Here is a 22,144-nt window from a genome sequence, read left to right as displayed (position 1 = left end):
TCGGTTGCTAGGCGCTGGCTGTCTTGACAATGAATGGCTGCTGCTAGGGTCTGGGAGAGAAAGCTGCTTGCAAGCATTTATAGACATTGGGGTGAGTTGTGAGCCTCCAGCCCTAGATTATCTTCCAAGTTGCATCATTTCTTTTATTTATATAACATGACAGACTCTGGAGGGGGTGTTTTTATTGTCCCTCCCCCCATATTTAATCCCCCCCTTTGTGTGTTTTCTCTGTGTTTTGGGGATGTGTGCAGACTCTGCCGGTGTGTGTGTGTGTGTGTGTGGGGGGATGGGGCCTGTTGGACAGCAAACAAAACTTAAAAAGCTGCAGCAAACTATTCAACCTGCACTTTTTTTTGTTAAAAAAATTATTACTTCTAAAACTTATATATTTTTTTTCTGTTCTGCTGCAAGTCTTAATTAAAGGACAGATTTTGTTTTAATTTTTAAGAAAAAAATGATGGTGGGGGAAACTTGATTTCAGTTAGAGGATTGTCCTTTTTTAATGAGAAAATGGATGATTTGTTTAGTGTGTGTGTTTTGTAATGTATTGGTTCAATATTAGGAGAAATCATAACACAGGGACACTGGTTTATTATCTATTTTCTAAGTCAAATTAAGATAGTCACTAACAGGTTGTTTGTAACTAGGCTTGTGTGTAACAGGACAGCTATATCTTTACTTATTAAGAGAGAGTTAATTTGCATGTCATGCAGAGTTTGTTTTACAGTATGATTCTGGGAGATTTGAAGAGATCCCAATATATAAAGTATTAATTGTGGTTCAGCCAAGAGCAGATAGAGTAATTCCAAATGCAATGAAACAAAAACAGATGGATCTCGGGAATGAAACTTTGTTTAAAAATGTGAGCCTATTTTTCAGCTGGCAGGTCCGGCAGTGTCTCTGGGATTGCCATAACTGTTAATAAAAAAAAAAGAAAAATAGCTGTGTGGTACAATGGGTTAGACGTGGCTGTTCACCTCTGAGAATCCCTGTTCAAATCCAGCCCCCTCTGCAATCTGTAATAGGTCTGGGAAGTCTCCACTCAGTTCTTTGTGCCCATCGGCCCACAGTAAAAGCCTGCTACTAAATTGACAACGTGATTTGAAGAGGCCGATGGTGAAGGTGCTGTGCGAAATGGAAGAAAATGCCACACTGGTGCAGTGGGGGGTGCCTTAGCTTGAAGCTGACCCATGCTGTTGGGACAGAATACAACTACCTTTACTCCACAGTTAAGTGACCTGTACCAATGATCTGGGAGTGCTTAGTGCTGACACTGGACACCAATTCCATTCCCCAGCATTAAATTCCCTCACCTTGATCAGCACCAAATTTATAAAAACAGAACAATTCGGTATGCAGCTTGTGAGTGACATGATAGTTATTTTACTTTGTGAGCATTGCATTTAGTAATTATATCTCTCTTTGCAATGCTGCTTTCAATTGCCTTTTGCATTCTATTACAGAACCTGGTCTCAATAGCAGAGCAGTCATAATGGTATAATGTGTCAGTGCACAATTTTTCTTGTCATCTGAAAATTATAGTTTTCCTGTCCTCTGAAAATTGTAGTTAAGTATAGAAAGGCTGTAAAACAATCTTGAGCTTGTGTTTTCCCCTATTTGCTCCTTCTGATGTTCCCCCCTTTTAAAGGTCATGACTCATATTGGGGTACAGTTCCACTTGCACCGGCCTCCCTCTTTCTGCTTTCTTCATGTGTGCGCGTGTGGACAGTGAAAGTCAGCGGGTTATTCAACTGTGGGGGAAGGAATCCCAGCCAAGCCTAATCTTATCGTACCTAAGTTTCACACATGGGCACTTTTGGTCAGGAATCACTGGATTGAGCAGAAGCCTAGGACTGAGACCAATCAAAGTTCCCCGGATTTCCACCCCAGCTGAGATTAGCTTACTAAGCACTGGCAGGGAATGGAATCTGGGATCAGTCTGCTTTGTAAGGCTCAGTTCCAAACTGGGCTGTATTTCTTCCAACTGAGGCATTGGAGAGCCTTGTCTTGGACTGGTGCTGATTCTCAGAAGCTGACCAAAGTGCCAGTGTTGCCAGCACTTCCCTCTTCCAAATGAATGAAACCTGTGAAAGACCATCCGTGGTACCTATTGCCCTGTGTAGTGTGTACAAAAGGGAAGAAAATCTGTAGTTCAACTTGTATCACTGAACAATCCCTGTGCTCTTTAATTCAGTATTGACAGAGGTTAATACTTAGGACTGGATTCTGAAACACACCTGTGGTTTTGTAATTACAGACATTTTTGGTGCAACTTTGATCGGGAATTTAGTTTAACATTCTAATCTGATAGCTGAAACTTTACTCCCCTTTAGCCTCTGATCTCTCCCTCACCCTCTCCTTCCATTGTAACCTTTCTGGTCTTTATTTTATTGATACTGCAAAAGACATTGATCCTTTGAACAAGTGAACTGTCCTCTCTTGTTTATACCCTTTCGCCCTCCCTACATCCTCAGTGTGTTGAAATCATGACACATCACTCAGCTTCCTATTCCAACTCGTTCTTTCTCAGGACTCCAAAACTGAGCAACTCCTTGCTGCCCTCGGTCTTCACTTCTTCCTTCACAACCTAAGCTTGCCCATATCCTAACTACGACTACCTGATTCATCTCGCCTTTTCTTCTACTCTTTTGAATCAAAGGAAAGAAAGATTTGCATTTATATAGCGCCTTTCACGACCTCAGGACGTCCCAAAGCGCTTTACAGTTAATGAAGTACTTTTTGAAGTGTAGTCACTGTTGTAATGTAGGAAACGCGGCAGCCAATTTGCACACAGCAAGATCCCACAAACAACAATGAGGTGATCAGATAATCTGTTTTTAATGATGTTGGTTGAGGGATAAATATTGGCCAGGACACCGGAGAGAACTCCCCTGCTCTTCTTGAAAATAATGCCCTGGCAACTTTCAGGTCCACCTGAAAGGGCAGACGGGGCCCCATTTTAACGTCCCTTCTGAAAGACGGCACCTCTGACAGTGCAGCACTCCCTCAGTACTGCACTGGGAGTGTCGGCCTAGATTTTGTGCTCAGGTCTCTGGAGTGGGACTTGTACGGGCCTTTGCTCTGCACTAGGTTACTCAATGGAAACAAGTTCTGAAACCAGAAGTTTGCCTCCTCTTTAGGTGAGTTGTTTTCGGGTAGCGAGCAGTAATTAAGCAGACAATAGCACGGTGTTTGGGAGCACCTGCGATTCTTCTCCATAATGAGTGTTCAATCTCTCACACACCGGGGAGGGAGGGGCTGAGTGAGGTCCTGTATTTCCCCATGGGGGAAGGATGGGGAAGCCAAAGGGAGAGATAGCCCAGGGTTGGTTTTTGTGCAGCTTCCCAAGAGGTGGGAGAGAGTCGTTGGCTCTCCCCTCCCTCCCCGGTGATTAGGAATGAATTGGATTGTCGCTAAGTGAAGAGAGAGATGAGATGAGAGACATAGAGTCACAAAAAAACTTCAGAAAGGCTTACTGACCAAGCCTTCGGTCTCTCTTCACAACCTCTCCTTCTTTGGCTCCAAATCCATCTCTGCATCTGTGAAGCCCCTTGGGATGTTTTTCTACATTAAAGGTGTTACATAAATACAAGTTATTGTTAACAATCTTGTACATAGTGGATCTATAGGACAAGGGGTTATCTGCAAGTTTCAGTGTCGTGAGGCACACAGTAGCAGCCTGATAAATTTTCTTACTATTTCCACTTGAACTGTTCAAAAATACTGCACTATAATTATAGACTTTGAACATCCAAATGTGGGTTGTATTTGGAGAGAGCAGTTTAAGCTGTATAATACTTGGGTGAAGTCCTGATGGGTGCAGGTCTGTCACTCGTGGTAGGAGCAATTTGAGGTGATGAGTTATAACACAATAAGCTTTTGGCACACCATTAAAGTGTATTGGCTTAATTGCAATTTCTCCTACAGTGTATTGGTATGCTAAATAATGCTCGTGACAAACACTGCATTGAATGTGAATAATTGAAGAGCCTCATGATTAAGGTTTTTTTTAAATGCCACGGACGAATTCCCTTGAGCTTTGTTAAAGATAAATTTCAAGCATTGTAAACACCTCTGATGCCTGGTTTCAAACACTATTTAAAATTTTTTCATCTGCACAGTGAAAACAAGCCTCAAAGTAAAGGTTTTGCACTTGCTGACAGCAGGCTGTTCACCGCCTTGGAGGGACTGGTGCTCAGCTTTTTGTGATGACATCACACTTCAGGCACTATCTATGTTGACATGTTAAAAGGCCATTTAAAAACTTTCTTTATCCACAAGGAGTTTTTTTTTTCTGGAATTTTCCCTCTCTTTCCGGGACTTTTACCTGCCCACCTGACCTGATCTTTCACAGTCAAAAGGGTGGGTGCAGAGACTACAGCCTTGATGCCCTCTGTACCCAGAGGCAGGCATTTTTTGAATATCTTACTGGACTAGTAAGGCCTGGACTAATAATCCAGAGAACGTGAGTTCAAATCCAACATGGCAGTTTGAGAATTTGAATTTGGTTTTTAAAAAATCTGGAAATAAAAGAGTAACCAGGAAGCTGTCGTATTGTCGTAAAAATCACTAAGGTCCTTTTAGGGAAGGAGTAATATTAATCCATCAACCAACATCACTGAAAAACAGAGACTTGCATTGACAACTTCAGGACATTGCAAAGCGCTTTACAGCCAATGAAGTACTTTTTGAAGTGTAGTCACTGTTGTAATGTAGGAGACACGGCAGTCAACTTGTGCACAGCAAGATCCCACAAACAGCAACGCGTTTCATGACCAGATAATCAGCTTTTTGGTGATGTTGATTGAGGGATAAGTATTGACCAAGAAATCGGGGAGAACTCCAGTGTTGTTCTTCCATGGGATCTTTTACGTTTACCTGAGAGGGCAGACGGGGCCTCGGTTTAACATCTCACCAAAAGACAGCACATCTGAGGGTGCAGCACTCCCTCAGTACTGGCACTGGGAGTGTCAGACTAGATTTTGTGCTCAAGTCTCTGGAGTGGGGCTTGAACCCACATCCTTCTGACTCAGAGGCAAGAGTGCTACCCACTGAGCCACAGCTGAAAAGGAAGAGTGTGGAGGTTTTTGCAGGGGAAATGCTACATGTAACATTTTTAAAACACTAACCCTCCTGTCTCCTCTTCTGTGCTGGCAGATATTGCGGTGTGCTGAGCAGATACCATGGCTCAGACCCTGCAAATGGAGATTCCGAACTTTGGGAATAATATCTTGGAATGTCTGAATGAGCAGCGGCTCCAGAGCCTGTACTGTGATGTCTCCATTGTTGTCAAGGGACAGGCCTTCAAGGCTCACCGTGCTGTGCTGGCGGCGAGCAGCTCCTACTTCCGAGACCTGTTCAGCTCAAACAACTGCACGAGCTTTGAGCTACCCGCAGCCGTGCAGCCGCAGTCCTTCCAGCAGATCCTGTCGTTCTGTTACACGGGCAGACTCAGCATGAACATGGGCGACCAGTTCCTCCTCATGTACACGGCCGGCTTCCTCCAGATCCAGCAGATAATGGACAAGGAAACGGAATTCTGCCTGAAGGTCAGCTCGCCGCGGTGCGACTCCCAGGGGCTCCAGGCGGAGGAGACGCCCTCGGAGCCTCCGAGCCCGGCCCAGGCCTCCCGCTCGGTGTCGGCCACACCCCTCTCGCTCGTCTCCCGCGTCAAGACGGAGCAGGCCGAATCGGACTCCGTGCAGTTCACCCCCATCGGCAAGCGTTTGTGGGACAATGGCCAGAGGGAGGGGAATGGGAGCGTGGGTTCCAAGCTAGCTCGGGTTTCCCATGGCACCTCCGCCAGCAGGCAGCAGGGGTGTGGAGGAGGAGGAGGAGGGCCAGGCAGCTCAGACCGCACCAGTCCCGGCACCTCCAGCGCCTACACCAGTGACAGTCCAAACTCCTATCAAAATGAAGAGGACGAGGAGGAGGAAGGCAGCGAGGATATGACGGAGGAGCATTACCGACAGATCTGTAACATGTACACTATGTACAGCATGATGAATGTGGGCCAGCCAGGTAAGCCTGCCATCCATTATCCTGCTACTTAATAGTGGCAACATCTAGATCACTAATTTAAAGGGGAACTGCATTGGCTCCGTGTGATTTTGCAACATTTGAGTCTCTTTTCTCGGCTGTAACTGAGGTTGTGGATAGGTGGGGGCAGGACAGGTGGCTGAGCATTTCCTATATCAGGCAGGAGGGACATTTGCCTCTTTTGCTCAGTCCAACATCAGGCCGGGGCAGGTTATCTCAGAAAAAAGCTGCGCACCTGCCTGAGCAGAGCTGTTTGATATACGCCTGACAGGGAGTGTTTGGCGCACGAGTGACGGGGGGGTGTTTGGCGCACGAGTGACGGGGGGGTGTTTGGCGCACGAGTGACGGGGGGGTGTTTGGCGCACGAGTGACGGGGGGGGTGTTTGGCGCACGAGTGACGGGGGGGTGTTTGGCGCACGAGTGACGGGGGGGTGTTTGGCGCACGAGTGACGGGGGGGTGTTTGGCGCACGAGTGACGGGGGGGTGTTTGGCGCACGAGTGACGGGGGGGTGTTTGGCGCACGAGTGACGGGGGGGGTGTTTGGCGCACGAGTGACGGGGAGTGTTTGGCGCACGAGTGACCGGGGGGGTGTTTGGCGCACGAGTGATGGGGAGTGTTTGGCGCACGGGTGACGGTGAGTTTTTGGCGCACGAGTGACGGGGGGGTGTTTGGCGCACGAGTGACGGTGAGTGTTTGGCGCACGGGTGACGGGGAGTGTTTGGCGCACGGGTGACGGTGAGTTTTTGGCGCACGAGTGACGGGGAGTGTTTGGCGCACGGGTGACGGTGAGTTTTTGGCGCACGAGTGACGGAGAGTGTTTGGCGCACGGGTGACAGTGAGTTTTTGGCGCATACAGCTTTTTGATAGATCCGGCACTGGAAAACCAGATGGATCGTCACCGTTCCTGGGAGATGAGAGGATGGTGTCCAAACTGCAACAATCACGTTGGTTAAAAGAAACCTCTGTCGTGGTGACTTACAAACAAAACGTAAAGTGCCACAAATCTGTGATGGTGGGAAGATCGAGTTTGGAGCTCAAGGTAGAAAAGTGAAGCTGGCTTGTACTGGGAGTCAGTAGTTGAGGGGGGAAAATGCAGAACAACATGGGCCCCTTCATGTTCATTACGTTCATTTCTCCGAATATCCCCAAACATATCCGACCTCACTCTCAAATTGGGAACATTTCAGGGCGCATTCATGTTATCCAGTGTTTCCCTCTCCTTATTTTGTCCCTCTCCTTCTTTTACATTTAAAGTTGGGCACGGTCGCTCTGGGCTCCACTGTGAAAGGTGGAGATCGAGCTGGTGTCTCGGTGGAGATGAGGATCTGCTCCTCCTTCACCTGATAGAGCTCTTTGAGATAATGAAAGGGTTCGATAGGTTAGACGTAGAGATGTTGTTTCCACTTGTGGGGGAGATCAAAACTAGGGGCCATAAATATAAGAAAGTCCCTAATAAATCCAATAGGGAATTCAGGAGAAACTTCTTTACCCAGAGAGTGGTGAGAATGTGGAACTCGCTACCACAAGGAGTAGTTGAGGTGAATAGCATAGATGTGTTTAAGGGGAAGCTGGATAAACACATGAGGGAAAAAGGAATAGAAGGATATGCTGATAGGGTGAGATGAAGTAGGTTGGGAGGAGGCTTATGTGAAGCATAAACACCAGCATGGACCAGTTGGGCCAAATGGCCTGTTTCTGTGCTGTAAATTCAATGTGACCAACCCCCTTAATGTGACAGCAGATTTCCAGGGTTTCCATTGGTCGAGCATGCCCGGGTGTGGGGATGTTTATACCATGGGGAGCAGTCGGAGGAGGGAGACTCAGCATCTCTCGTCACCTGTTCTAATTTAAAAACACCTTCAGAGTCACCTAGATTCCTGGCAGTGTAATTAACAATCATCTTGCATTTGAAGAACACTGCTACTGATGCCCTGTCTGGTCCTGACCTCCCGTGGAGCAGTTTTAATTACTTACCTGGTCTGCTGCTTCTGTACCAGCCGGTGACAGACTGAGAAAGAACAAAAGACAAACCTCTGAATGTGTCCGGGGCCTGATGGACTGTCCAGCCCCAAGTTGTGTTACTTGAATGTCCGAGCCTGTTGTACTGAACAGAATTTTGTTCTGCGTTTTCCTCGGCCATCTACTGTCTTGTGCACATCATCGCAGTAAACAGTTTGCTAAAGTAAAGTAAGAATTCCCTTGTTTTCCCTGTGCTGCGCACTGGATCGTGCACTGGTGAAATAAAACCTAGAAAAATACACAGCACCTTTGTAAACATCTTTGGGGAGAAAGGATCGATTAATGTTTCGGATGTAAACCCTTCATCAGAACCAGAAACTGGGAGAGGTTATGTTAAACTTGTATCAAACCTTGCAGTACTGTGCACAGTTCTGGTCTCCATATTATAAAAAGGATATAGAGGCACTGGAGAAGGTGCAAAAAATATTTACAATGATACCAGAACTGAGAGGATATAACTATCAGGAAAGATTGAACAGACTGGGGCTCTTTTCTCTGGAGAAGAGAAGGCAGGGGGTGACCTAGTAGAGGTCTTTAAAATTTGAAAGGGTTTGGTAAGCTGGACGTAGAGAAGATATTCCCACTTGTGGGGGAGACCAAAACTAGGGGTCATAAATATAAGATAGTCACTAATAAATCCAATAAAGAATTCAGGAGAAACTTCTTTACCCAGAGAGTGGTTAGAATGTGGAACTCTCTATCACCAGGAATAGTTGAGGCAAATAACATTAATGCATTTAAGGGGAAGCTGGATAAAAACCTGAGAGAGAAAGGAATAGAAGGATATGCTGATAGGGTGAGATGAAGTAAGTTGGGAGGAGGCTCGTGTGGAGCATAAACACCAGCATAGACCAGTTGGGCCGAATGGCATGTTTCTGTACTCTAAATTCTATGTAACATACTTTACCACCAGATCCGTGTTTTTTTTTGTCTTCTTGCCAGCGGCCGAGCGGGTCGAAGCCCTGCCAGATCACCTGACCACAGACGCCCGCTCGAGGGTGCGGATGAGGAGAGACCTGGCGGCGTTGCCAGCTGAACTGATCACCCAGATTGGAAACCGATGTCACCCCAAGCTCTACGCGGAGGGGGATCCCACTGAGAAACTGGAACTTGTAACAGGTACAGGCCACGAATCAGACACCTTTCACCGCAAACGAGGCCTTCCCGCTCCCCAGCTGCTCCACCAGGTTGGACCTCACACCAGCGGTTGCCCTGCTCATGTCTGGGCTGTTTAATGTTGTGAAGAGCAATCTCTTGAGTTTCTTTTTTTTTGACAGGAACCAGCGTCTTTATCACTCGAGCCCAGTTAATGAATTGCCATGTCTGCGCAGGGACACGCCACAAAGTCCTGCTCCGAAGGCTGCTCGCGTCCTTTTTTGACCGGTAAGATGAGCAGGAAACAAAGTGAAATAAAAAAAGGAATTTAAAAAAAAAGTGCTGGGAAACACTCGGCAGGTGAGGCAGCCTCTGCGGGGAGAGAGAGTTAACATTTCAGGTCGTTGACCTTTCATTGGAACTGGAAGATGTTAAAGATGAACAGCTTTTAAGCAAGTACGGAGCCAGGAAAAGAACAAAAGGGAGAGGTCTGCGATAGAGTGGAGGGCAGGAGTGATTAAATGTCAAAAGGTACGATGAAGTACAGACGGAAATATTGCAACCGAGAGAGAGAGAATGAGGCTAAAGGGTAAATGAAGGAGCACCTATTCGGACTGAAGGTACCAGCCGTCCCTTAAACTCTGATGCTTTGCATTAAGCAGTCAGGGACTGAGTGCACGCCCCTCATGCTTGAGTAACCTGCCGACGTTTAGTGTGCCAGCGTTTTCGGGGGAGGGAGAGGGAGAGTTGTAAATTCAGCCCGAGTTCCAGAAAGTTTCATAAAACAAGGCACCAGAGAGCAGCCTATTCCAAGAGAGTTAACTGCCCTCGAAAGGATTTGAGTGGGAAAGCAGCTGTTCACACCGCAACATTCTGCGGATTTGTTTAGGCACGCAGTTCATTTTATCCTAATTCCCTCTCCCGCTGCAGGAATACGCTGGCAAACAGCTGTGGCACCGGAATCCGCTCCTCCACAAATGACCCGAGCAGGAAGCCTCTGGACAGCCGGGTCCTCAACGCTGTGAAAAGTGAGTAACGTGGGACCTGACTCTGTGCTCACAGGGCAGCCAAGGCACCGGTGGCTTCAGCAGCATCTGTGGATGTGTACAGACTGTAACAATCAGAGGGAGTGACCCAGTACAAAGTTTTCCAAATGTTTCTGTTTGGGGAGGGAGGGAGGGGCAGGTCCGTTGTAAATATTGACACAATCTCGGGGCCACTTCCCCCTCCCCGTCCTAACTTCTAAAGATAAGTCAAAAACAAAATCCTGCAGATGCTGGAAATCGGAAATAAAGTCAGAAAATGCTGGGAGCACTCAGCAGGTCAGGCAGCATCTGTGGAGAGTGAGAATCAGCGTTAACGTTTCCTGAAATGTTAACTCTGTTTCTCCCTCTCTCCCTACAGATGCTGCCTGACCTACGGAGTGTTTCCAGCATTTCACGTTTTTATTCAGAAGATAAATGTCTGCTGCCCAAATGAAACTGTTCCCACTTTGCAGTATTTCTTTTTTAAGTCAGTGTAAAGCAGCACTAGTAATACCAACATGTACAGAGAAACACAGAAATCTGATGAACTCACTGAGCCCTTGGAATCCCATCTTGCCCCACCCCTGGGGTCCAGGGACCCCGGTTTGAAAGCCCAGTGCAGTGGGGGGTTGTTATACCAATGTACTGCCACACAGAGTGGTAGGACGAGGATTTTCCTCTTGGATTTCAAATATATGCCGTCCCCATCTTGGCTGGGATCTGACTGGGGATCAGAATTCTCTCTTTTCTCTGCTGCCTCCCATCCACCCAACCACCTGACACAACAAGGAGAAGGAGAAATTATTTTTACTTTTAAAAAAAAGTATATATATATATATATCTGCCCAAGCAATGGCGAGAGTGCTTCAATAGGTCTCAGTACCCCTAGTCTAAGGAGGGGACAAATCAGGCAGGGATTGATAGCCAGTGATTCCTGCTGGAAATATAGAGTGCGGGCAAGATCTGGCTTGGTTATGAAGTCCTCTTATTTGAATAGCCTCACTGATGAAGAATGCCCGTTCGGATGGGGTATCGGGGAGATGCCAGTGCCCAGGGAACCATGCCTGGCACCAGTCACCAACATGGGGAGAAGATAATGAGAGGGGAATTAAACTGGACTGTGTGCTCTCACATGCCTCCTGGTGGCTGTTTAACATACAGCACTGCTAAAGCCCAAGAGAAGGTCCCCCTGCACAGCCCCTCAGTCAGGGAAATGGCATGTGTCATGTTAAGGCTGCAGCAAAAGGGAGGGGTTTAAAATTATAACTGACTGCACTTTTAGTGGGGTGCTGTGGATTTAAAGTAATAGGTTAGGGAAAAAGAGAAATAAACTTTTGTAACACATTCCACACAAAGGGGGAATAATACAAAACTGGATATAACTGGGATTTGTGTATGAGAAATATAACTAAATTGTTTGAAATCTGCTGGTTTCAAACCACTGCAAATGACCTACATTGGCTCCCAGTGCCTCGAATTTAAAATTCTCATCCTTGTGTTCAAATTCCTCCATATCCTAGCCCTCGCCTATTTCTATAACCTCCTCCAGCCCTATAATCCTCCAAGAACTCTGTTCCTCCAATTCTGACCTGTTGTGAATACCCTACTTCCTTTGTCCCTCCATTGGCAGCCGTGCCTTCAACTGTTTAGGCCCTAAGTTATGGAATTCCCTTCCTAAACCTCTCCCTCTCTCCTCATTTAAAACACTCCTTAAAACCTACCTCTTTAACCAAGCTTTTGGTCACCTGTCCTAATGTCTCCATCTATGGCACGGTGACAATTTTTGTCTGATTACGCTCCTGGGACATTTTACTACATTAAAGACGCTATATAAGAACATAAGAAATAGGAGCAGGAGTAGGCCAATCGGCCCCTCGAGCCTGCTCCGCCATTCAATAAGATCATGGCTGATCTGGTCCTAACCTCAAATCTAAAATCATGTCCAATTTCCTGCCCGCTCCCCGTAACCCCTAATTCCCTTTACTTCTAGGAAACTGTCTATTTCTGTTTTAAATTTATTTAATGATGTAGCTTCCACAGCTTCCTGGGGCAGCAAATTCCACAGACCTACCACCCTCTGAGTGAAGAAGTTTCTCCTCATCTCAGTTTTGAAAGAGCAGCCCCTTATTCTAAGATTATGCCCCCTCGTTCTAGTTTCACCCATCCTTGGGAACATCCTTACTGCATCCACCCAATCAAGCACCTTCACAATCTTATATGTTTCAATAAGATCGCCTCTCATTCTTCTGAACTCCAATGAGTAGAGTCCCAATCTACTCAACCTCTCCTCATATGTCCGCCCCCTCATCCCCGGGATTAACCGAGTGAACCTTCTTTGTACTGCCTCGAGAGCAAGTATGTCTTTTCTTAAGTATGGAGACCAAAACTGTATGCAGTATTCCAGGTGCGGTCTCACTAATACCTTATATAACTGCAGCAATACCTCCCTGTTTTTATATTCTATCCCCCTAGCAATAGAAGCCAACATTCCGTTGGCCTTCTTGATCACCTGCTGCACCTGCATACTAACCTTTTGATTTTCTTGCACTAGGACCCCCAGATCCCTTTGTACTGCAGTACTTTCCAGTTTCTCGCCATTGAGATAATAACTTGATCTCCGATTTTTCCTGCCAAAGTGCATAACCTCACATTTTCCAATATTGTATTGCATCTGCCAAATCTCCGCCCACTCACCCAGCCTGTATATATCCCCTTGTAGGTTTTTTATGTCCTCCTCACTCTCTACTTTCCCTCCCATCTTTGTACCATCTGCAAACTTTGATATGTTACACTCGGTCCCCTCCTCCAAATCGATATAAATGTTACACTCGGTCCCCTCCTCCAAATATAAATACAAGTTGTTTTTGTTATAAGTCACCAATTGACACGTAGGGACATTCATTGCGTCCTGCCAGTGCTGTGATAGCTGAGTAACCTGTATCTCACTTCCCTCGCACTGTAACTAGTTGCGAACAGTTTGTTTCCCTTTGGAATGTCTCCTGCTCCCTGCCTATGAGGGAAGTGCCTCTTCTCATCATGCTGCTAACCGTGACAGCCTGGCTGAGATGAGGAACTCTCTCTCTGTGTTAGGAGAACAACGGTTCGAAACAGCGATCTCCATGGCATATCACAATACCATGCAAATCATCTGCCAGTCCTTCAAAGGCCGTTTGTAAAGGACTTCTAGCCCGCCACATCGGTACACGGTTTATAAGCTGCAATTCTCTGCTGTGGTGGCCGATCACAGCTGGGAAGGGGAGAGCTGGTAGAATTGGGCATTACAGTGATGCTCCTGCCGTCAGACAGGCTGCTAACACTTACTGTCTAGGCTCACATGTAAAGAATGGCCACTTGAGTGAGGTGCCAGAAGACAACAGGCCCTGTTTCCTCATCAACGAGTCAGCACCTTGGGGAGAGGAGGGAGAGAGAAAATCTGTTTTAAAGAAGAAAAAAAATGTAAAAAGCTGTAATTAATTTTAAATTGCCACTCAAACCTGTGTCGATGAGGTGCACTAATTACTGTGTGTTTTTCTACCTTCAGAGCTGCCAGTCAACTGCATGGGCAGGGCTCAGCCTGATCATGGCAATTGCTAATTAGTCTTGTGTTTTTTTAACTTAAATTGCTCCTTTATGCCCCATTTGTCAGGTAGTTCCCACTCCCATCTGTTATTGCAGCTGGATAAGTGGAGCAGTCGATCCTGGTGTCAAACCAGCTGTGCTGTTTCCTTTCACTTGCTGGTTGGATGCAGGTTATTGGAGTATTCTGGGAAAACTGCTGCATCAACCATGAAATTAAATGAGCACCAAGACATTTATTCAAATAGATTTTTCCCTCTCAAGTTTTGCACACTCTCATTCCATTAGCATTGCTACCTGGCTGTTCCAGTATAATGAAATATAAACATACCAAGTTCTAATTAAATACATTTTTTTTAATTAAATGAATTAAAATAGATTTATGATGAGTTTCCATCCATAGTTTTCAAACCTTTCTGTGTGGGGACTCCTTGCGAAAACTGAAAACTTTCATTTATATCTCGCCTTTAATTTAAACATCCCAAGCAGCATAATCAGACAAAAAATAACACCGAGCCAAAGAAGGAGATAGTAGGATGGGTTGCTAAAAGCTTGGTCAAAGAGATAAGTTTTAAGGGGGATCTTAAAGAAGGAGAGATAGGTGGAGAGGTTTAGGGAGCTTAGAGCCTAGGCAGCTTAAGGCATGGCCACTAATGGTGGATGAAAGAAGTGGGGGATGCACAAGAGGTCAGAGTTGGAGAAACGCAGAGCACTGGGTGGGGTGTAGGACTGGAGGAGGTTACAGAGCTGGAATGGGGCCATGGGCGGATTTGAACACGAGGATAATTTTAAAATCGAGGCGTTTGGTGGACCTGCCCCAACTTCTGTAAGACTCTGTCAACAATGCTGGCAATGCAAAAATTGTTCCATTAACGTACAGCAAAAGACGTCCTTCTGGTGCCAGTAAACATGGAAAATATAAAAAATACACAATTCCTGAGACACTGAGCTGGCAGACAGACAGAAAAGTATGCTGACCTCAGAGAAATGGCAAAGAAGTATGGGACAAGAGGAATGTGATAATATCTAAATTGAACAGCCCATCAGAATAATGAGAATAAAAGTCGCTCCAGTACTGTGATCGGCCTGTCGCATGGTTTAGTAAATATTCGCAGGTCCTGTTTACAAAGCATGCTCAGGATATCATGGGTAAGACAATGATTTGATATGGTGCAACACCCTGCAAATATCAATACTTGCCACATCAATACGAGACCCAAGTACTGCAATTTAGCATTAAAAAAACTTGACGGCAATGGAAACACTGGTCTCTGAGTGATAATCACGCTTATCGTGAACCAGTATCATTGTTGCACCAATCACTTTTTCCAATTTGACTTTGTTGGGACATATTGTGAATGGACTTTACTTCAGAATCCTTGGTCTAACTACTCGCCGCACGTATTGAGCACCGTGGGCTAGAGAGGGAAAAATAATCAGCCAGGGTTCCCGTTTCTGATTGTTATGGAGAGACCGTTGGAAAGGCGGTGATGCCCTTCACAACCAGCAGACACCCGTATAGTCTCACTCATGGAGAACGGTCACTAAATGCTAGAGAACAGCCAGGCCCCATGGAACCATATCCCCAGCAAGAGTCCAGGCCTTTGGGACAGGAGAAAACTGGGAGGGAATTTAAAAGAAACTGTGGTGTTGAATATTTGAGATCAGGAAACAGAGGGAACCAAATTGTTCTAACGCTGGTGCCTTTCTCCCCCCCCCCCCCCCCGAAGTCTACTGCCAGAACTTCGCCCCCAACTTCAAGGAGAGCGAGATGAACGCCATTGCAGCGGACATGTGCACCAATGCTCGTCGGGTGGTCCGCAAGAGCTGGATTCCCAAGCTGAAGCTGCTGATGGTGGAGGGAGACGCCTACCATTCCTTTATCTCGGACACTACCGGGGTCAGCCTGGAATCCGACGTACTGAACGCGGAGCAGGGCTTCGACGCCACCAATCACGAGGGCGAGGCAGGATCTTCCTTGGAGTCCGCCCAGTGACGGGAGCCATCTTGGAGGGAGGTGTCAAAATGCAGGGTTCAATCTAGAATGAAACATGAGTGGCGGAACACAAAATCTGGCATCTTTGTGCACACAAGTACTGTTCGGTGGTACAGAAAGAAAACAAACTATTTATTCTGCATCAGTGAGTCTTTAAGATGTGAAAGTGTGTGTACAGAGTAGGTGGAGGGATGTAATGGGTTAGGTATTGCGCACGTCCATAGGTTGTAGGTGGAAAGGGTACACAACACATGGATGTGCCAATCGCTTAAAGACTCTGCCTAGATTGAACCCTGAACACTTGCGGCCTAGATTAATCGGGTATGTTGAGGCATCCTATCCGAAATGGAGACTGTTACATTTCTAACTCTCAAGTTGGTTTTCTTCGTTCCTGGCCCTTCCTCCCTCTCAGTCTAAAGTTCTGAAGGTGACACCATTCTGAGTTGGGGATTGGGCGGGGGGGGGGGAGCCTGGAGTTGACGCAAAGTTTGTGTCCTTTATGCGCATCCAGTTTTTGTTTCACTAAATCAACACTACAGTAATATTTAATAATAGTCTCATAAGCTATGGTCTTGAAGGAATTTTTTTTAAACTGCTCTTTTTACTGCAATCACAATTTTTAACCCTTTGAGGACTGCAGCAGCGCTGCTTTATGATACATAGTTTGTGCTGATAAATAAGGGCAGACTTCACACATTGAGATTGTTTGCTCCAATTCGTTCCCGGTTTACTGAAATCGCTCTGGCTGGTGTTTGGGTTGTGCTGACTATTTTACAGACTTTCTCTGCTAAAGTGTGTGATTTGATTTAATATTGTTAAACCTGGTGAGGCGATTGCATCTCAATATCTCTTTAACAAAGTGTTCCAAGTGGCTCAAATTTCCCAAGAACCGGTCAAAAAATACTTCCCCTCTTACCTCACCGTGTCTCAGCATATCCTATTAAATTCTTTCCCAAATCCTTTCATTGGCCATGTTTGTTCTTCACCCACCCCATTATATGTCCCTACAGATACAATTTACATAATTAACAAAGCCAAGGAATCTCCGAGGAGAGGCAAAAAAAACTCAGGGCTGATAAGGGAAAAAATACCCTGGAAAATTCCTCTCCGACCCCAGTCCTGGTGATCACATGGACCATGCATACGTTAACTTGTTAATCCACTGACCTTCTCTATGATGCGATCTCTGATGTTGAGACTGGTTCATTCTGGAAGATGTAGATTGTGCACAAACTCTGGCACGTCTGAACAGGCATGGTTGGGGTGCTCTTCATTGCTGGGGCAGTGTAGCAGAGTTCTACTCTCCATCAAATGGTACTGTACCTGACCTAGGATGTTCCATCCCTCACCTTGATGAGCACAAAACTGACAAAATAAATTGCGGGACATCTGCTCCCGTGGGTTACCAAAGCCAGCAATGTGAAATAGGGGAATGGTGCTCGAGATTGTACTGAGCTTAACACAGGACACCAACACACCGACTATAAATTAGACGTTGTTTCATTTTAAATATATTTTTTAAAAGGTACAGAAATAGTAATAACTTTTTTTTTAATTAGTGAGATGTATTGAAGTGTCATCTTATAGACACATCCAGTTTAGGGGGACGGAGAAAGGGAGAGACACTTTGTGGAAAATGCATACTTTAGCAAAGAAAGATTCTCCTACAGTTCTATAAAATGTCAATATTACGCATTTTACAGTTTTATTTTATTAAATAGGGGTGGATGTCGGTTTGTTACTGAATCTAGAATAGACCCTTCAGTCCTCAAAGGGAATCATACCGCTCTTTTTTTTGCCATTTAGGCTTGTATAAACAGCAGGCAGTTGGCGCCATAATTACCATGTTTACCAGCGCCCTGGACCAGCAACGTAGGTCTGACATCTTTTTCTTAATTAAAGGACACCATTGCCAGCGAGCCCTGCATAAGAACCGCGGTGGAGACCGGTTCCATTGTGTACCAGCTGGTCTCTCCCTAACCTTTTCCGATATTATGGATTATGTGCAATCGGAATGAGTATTATAAAGATGGCCGTTTCCTTTGTCCTACGTTCTATCTGCCGGTTACAGGTCAGTATCGCGAACCCGTGTTATCAGCTGCTCGCTCACAGAACATTGTGGAAAAAAGGCAATAGTTGTTTAAAATGATCAGAGACGATAAACTGAAAGTCGGTGCGGTCTTAGATGCTGGGAGGGTTGCAGCAAGGCCCTGTGGTTGGGGTGGAGGGAAGGGGAGGGGGTAGAGTTGGAAGAGTTACTCAGTGAGTCCCTCCCAGACCTATATACAATATTGTAGATGTTCAAAACTGTAGGGCCGTCCCAAGTCTTCCTTTTGAGTCCGGGGAGGAGTCCGATGATTGTACCAGGTACTGTGTTTAAATAATGGCTTTATTGGAGAGATAAGGCATCGACCTCCTGCCATGTTGAGTATCATCATTGGTAAGAGCGTTACCTTGGGTCGTTCTGTGCCATTCACACAATCTCCCAACTCCACATTCAGATAGGCATTTTCCTTTTAAGGCTGGTTTCTATTTCCCCAATCACCTGTGTTTCCATAGGAGGCGTGTTCCCCTTTAAGAAAATTCTTTTATCACAATATCCTACCTCATCCCACCCCTCCCTTTTTTTTTTTAAGACCCTGCCTAAATCTGTTCCTGAAGTGTTTTCTGCCATTTTGAGAATCCTATTAAAAGTAGGAACACTATAAGAGAGAAATTAGTGACTCACCGTTCTATTCAGCAGTCTGGTCTTTTCAGTATTATATATGTTCAGATTCTGGTGCCCAAGAAATTCAGGACATTTTTAAACTTAGAAAAAGAGTAAAATGACTCACCAACACCTTTGTACCATTTTTAAAAGCTTTATCAATCCAGTCAAGTTTTCAAAAAGCCTCGCACTGTCTTCTCGGCCTCGACCAATTGTCTTGAGGTGGTGACTCACACTTGGGTACAGTTCCATCGACAGGGTCAGCCATCTGTGACCTCAGCCAAGTAGCCAGTCTTCATTTGTGAGCCTAGACGGCTATTCGACTGTGAGGAGCATCACTGTCAAACCTGATGCTGTCCTCAGCTGGCACCTGCATACGCTCTCTTTGCAGGAGGAGTCACCTGATAAGGATCAGGAAGCACAGCCTGGTTTCCCCTTTCTGTTGCCTGGAGGTACATTTCCCAATTCTAGCATGGGATGTGATGCCAAAACATCAGTACCTGCTCCCCCCGAATCCCCTAGAATAAGAATACAGTTTGACTTATTCAGCCGCCAGTGGTCCTGATCATAGGGAACAGCAGCCCCCTTGTTTATTATAGGCAACACCACTGGCTTTTGCGTTTTTACAGAAAAACAGATGGAATTGTGGAACGCGACCCACAAAAATTCCAGAGTCACGTAATATAAACGGACTATGACGTTCAGTCGCTGTAATCTACTGGTCCCGGCCCGCAATTCTGGATTTTTTTTAATCAAACATATGTGCGTGCACATAGTATGTGAGTCACCCGCCATACCAAGCAGAATCCCAGCACCGCAGAACTTAAATTGCTGCAGTAACAATGGCTGGAGAACATGCACTGTATTTGTACAGTGATTTTCTTTTTCTTTTAGCTGTTACCTGGAGGCAAAGTGTAGCCTCCTGACAGGAGCCTTGTTATTATTGACAGTTTACAGTCACTCTTTTGGAAGCAAGGGTGAGATCTGGTCAACTAAGAGGCTGAAAAATGGGAGGAGAGACTTGTACTGTAAGAAGAAATCGTTTTATAGGGATTTTTTTTTATTGCATGTTTCACTGTTCACTTAGAACTGGTGAGCGTTTCCTCCATCTCACTTATACTCCATTCCCTCTCCAGGATGTGAGTTCAGAGGTTTACTGACAACAATGGGGCTGGGAGGTCATAGAAGGACCATCAGAGTTTGTGGTGAAGAGCAGAACTGTCTGGGTGCATCTCACCTGCAAGAAACAGGGTTCCCCCAATGAATGTATCCAGTGAGTAGGTGAACCGTATGGTCCCAGGATTGATCTGCAGTCAGTCCCGAGTGTGCTGATCTCAGCCAGGATGGGAGAGTTACAATCGGCTTACTGCCCTCGGGTTAAGCGGTGGGGGGGGGGGGGGGGGGGGGTAAACATCAGTCAGGGTTCCCACTTCTGACTGCTGTTCAGGGACTTCTGCTGGAAGTGCGTGTGTGTGAATGTTGGGGGGAGGATAGGATCGAGGTTGGTTGTGATGCCCGTTCCTCGTCGTCATTGTCCAGATTCATTCATGAAGAACGGTCACTTGGTGAGGTGGCCAGTATCCAACCAGAGTCAGCGCCTTCAGGAGAGGGAGGGGCCAAGGGGAAAAGGGTGCATTGACACAAAGAGGAAGAAACAAGTGGGACCTATCAGGCCTTCCTCTCCCATATCCGATCCTTGGGTGGGGGGGTTTCAGTTGTAGATTCCAGAAGTCTTTTTAGAGGGAGCGTTGGAGTGGGAATGAGACGCTGCCTGTTTATGATATACTTGTTAACATGGTGGTGACACCTAGTGCTCGAATAGCCATACTGTATTTGCATTACGATGACAGGCTCTGAGGTGTCTTATTAGGCAGCTGTATGCTGACCTTTCCAAGACTTCACCTCGGCAAACTTCCAAAAAATAAGGACTGCACATTAAAGGCAAGAGAATATGTGAAACTGGCTACAATAACTGAGTAATACAGTCTGTAGGATACTTCCTGTTTATCTGCCACAGATCCTGATGCTGCTCATGTGATGCAGTAGAATCAGACACCAGCATCATTCCAGTTTTCGCCTCTCTTGCACTGCCTCAACGATGCACTACAGGGAGACCCCATGTTCCAATCCTGCTCAGACTAGTGGAATGAAAGCTGCTTCTGTCTGCCTATGTTAAATGTATTTGCACATGCAGACCAAAAGTGCCCTTAGTTTGACACTCTGAGCCTACACTCTGATTTGAGAAATGTAATTGGAGCTGAGGCACATTGTTGGGGCAGGATAGAGGGAGCTTTACTTAGTATCTAACCATTGTGCCCAAACCTGGGTGTGCTTGATGCTGACACTGAAACAAGAAAGAGTTTTAGAAATGGGACAAACATCCCTCACCTTGAAACAAAATAGTTTTTTTATAAAGAGTAACAGTCAGCAGTTGGGGGGTTATGGCGTGATCAAAATTGTTTAGTTGAATTATTGCCTTTCAGCCATCTGTTTCCCTGGAATTCTTCGCATGACAATGAAAGATGAAAGTTAGATGCAACTGAGATAAAGGATGTCTTAATATTAAACTAATCAATTGAATTACGTTGGGCACTTGAGAAGATCAACTAAATATTAGTGCTTCAGTGTGTTTAGAATGACTTGTGCTGTCACTGGATCCAAATGCAGACACTTTTATACAAAAATAATCTAAAAAGAAGTATTAGTGTGCAAATGATTACTGACTACCGTGCTGACCATAAAATGTGAGAACCCACAATTAGGGAAAAATTTTGTACTTGGGTATGGAATTGTATACAGTGGGAATGAATGGGCAGTGACTTGATCAACGAACGTGCATATAATGGGAGTGAATGGGAAGTGGTTTCATCAATAGAAGTCTATACAATGGGAGTGAATGGGAAGTGGTTTCATCAATAGAAGTCTATACAATGGGAGTGAATGGGAAGTGGCTTGGTCCAATGGAATTCTTGGTCCAAATGGGAGTTAAAGGTTAAGTGATTTCACTGTAATACTGAAGCCAAGGTTAAATGTGTATTTATTTGGAGAATCTGTAGCCCTCCAATCCACCACAGCCTCATCGGATACCTGTTCTTTAGGGCTCTTCATTAACGAGTGAACCAAGCACACTATAGCTTGCTCCGTCGCCTCAAAAGACCATGTTGTAGAATGTCTATTGTACAACACTCAGGGTGGTATAAACAAGTCACTGATGGAATATTACTTGAGGGAAGCGGGGGAAGAGAATGTAAAGGAGAAAAAAAATATCTGGGTTCCAGATAATGGGATAGTAGACTACTTCTAAAAGTAGAAATAATACAGCTTTAATACAAGATTTCCAAATGTCTCATTTCAGCAGTTTCTCCACTTAAAAATAATAATTTGAATCCCAATGTTATGGGTTAAGAGTGAGGTGACGAGCTCTGTGTACTACCTTGCTGAGAGTGGGCTCCGAGAATTGAAGGGGAATGGGTTGAACCGCTTTGCCAACGTTCAGTTTGGCCAGCCAGCAAAATTCACCTCCCTTTTAACATCTAAAGCCCCTCTCTCACCTGCCAAGGGCGTCCTGAAGTGATGACTGCACTTTTACCTGTAATCTGTGAGGAAAGGATTTTTTTTTTAGCTTCTAAAACAAAAAAATAATTTAAAAAAAGCATTTTTAGGGTAATGTGTATATATAGTTCTTAT

General features: G+C 45.5%; 1 protein-coding gene across 1 annotated transcript; it reads left to right on the top strand.

The window, feature by feature from the left end:
* Position 1: 1 nt before the first annotated feature.
* On the top strand, positions 2–16,194 carry LOC137304396 (nucleus accumbens-associated protein 1-like). The gene is made up of 6 exons (XM_067972975.1): positions 2–91; positions 5,158–6,021; positions 9,001–9,177; positions 9,336–9,441; positions 10,084–10,181; positions 15,485–16,194. Exons 2-6 carry the CDS (start codon positions 5,184–5,186, stop codon positions 15,748–15,750), a joined length of 1,485 nt encoding a protein of 494 aa, XP_067829076.1. The 5' UTR covers positions 2–91; positions 5,158–5,183; the 3' UTR covers positions 15,751–16,194.
* Positions 16,195–22,144: the final 5,950 nt, after the last annotated feature.

The sequence above is a fragment of the Heptranchias perlo genome, chromosome 37, assembly GCF_035084215.1.
Source record: "Heptranchias perlo isolate sHepPer1 chromosome 37, sHepPer1.hap1, whole genome shotgun sequence".
Taxonomy (NCBI): Eukaryota; Metazoa; Chordata; class Chondrichthyes; order Hexanchiformes; family Hexanchidae; genus Heptranchias; species Heptranchias perlo.
The sequence above is the reverse complement of the archived record's forward strand: the minus strand, read 5'-3'. Positions and strand labels throughout refer to the sequence as shown.

Coding starts and splice junctions, on each gene's coding strand:
- LOC137304396 (XM_067972975.1), top strand. CDS start 5,184: ATGGCTCAGACCCTGCAAATGGAGATTCCGAACTTTGGGAATAATATC. Junction 9,178..9,335: donor GAAACTGGAACTTGTAACAG/GTACAGGCCACG, acceptor TTTTTTTGACAG/GAACCAGCGTCTTTATCACT. Junction 9,442..10,083: donor CTCGCGTCCTTTTTTGACCG/GTAAGATGAGCA, acceptor CTCCCGCTGCAG/GAATACGCTGGCAAACAGCT.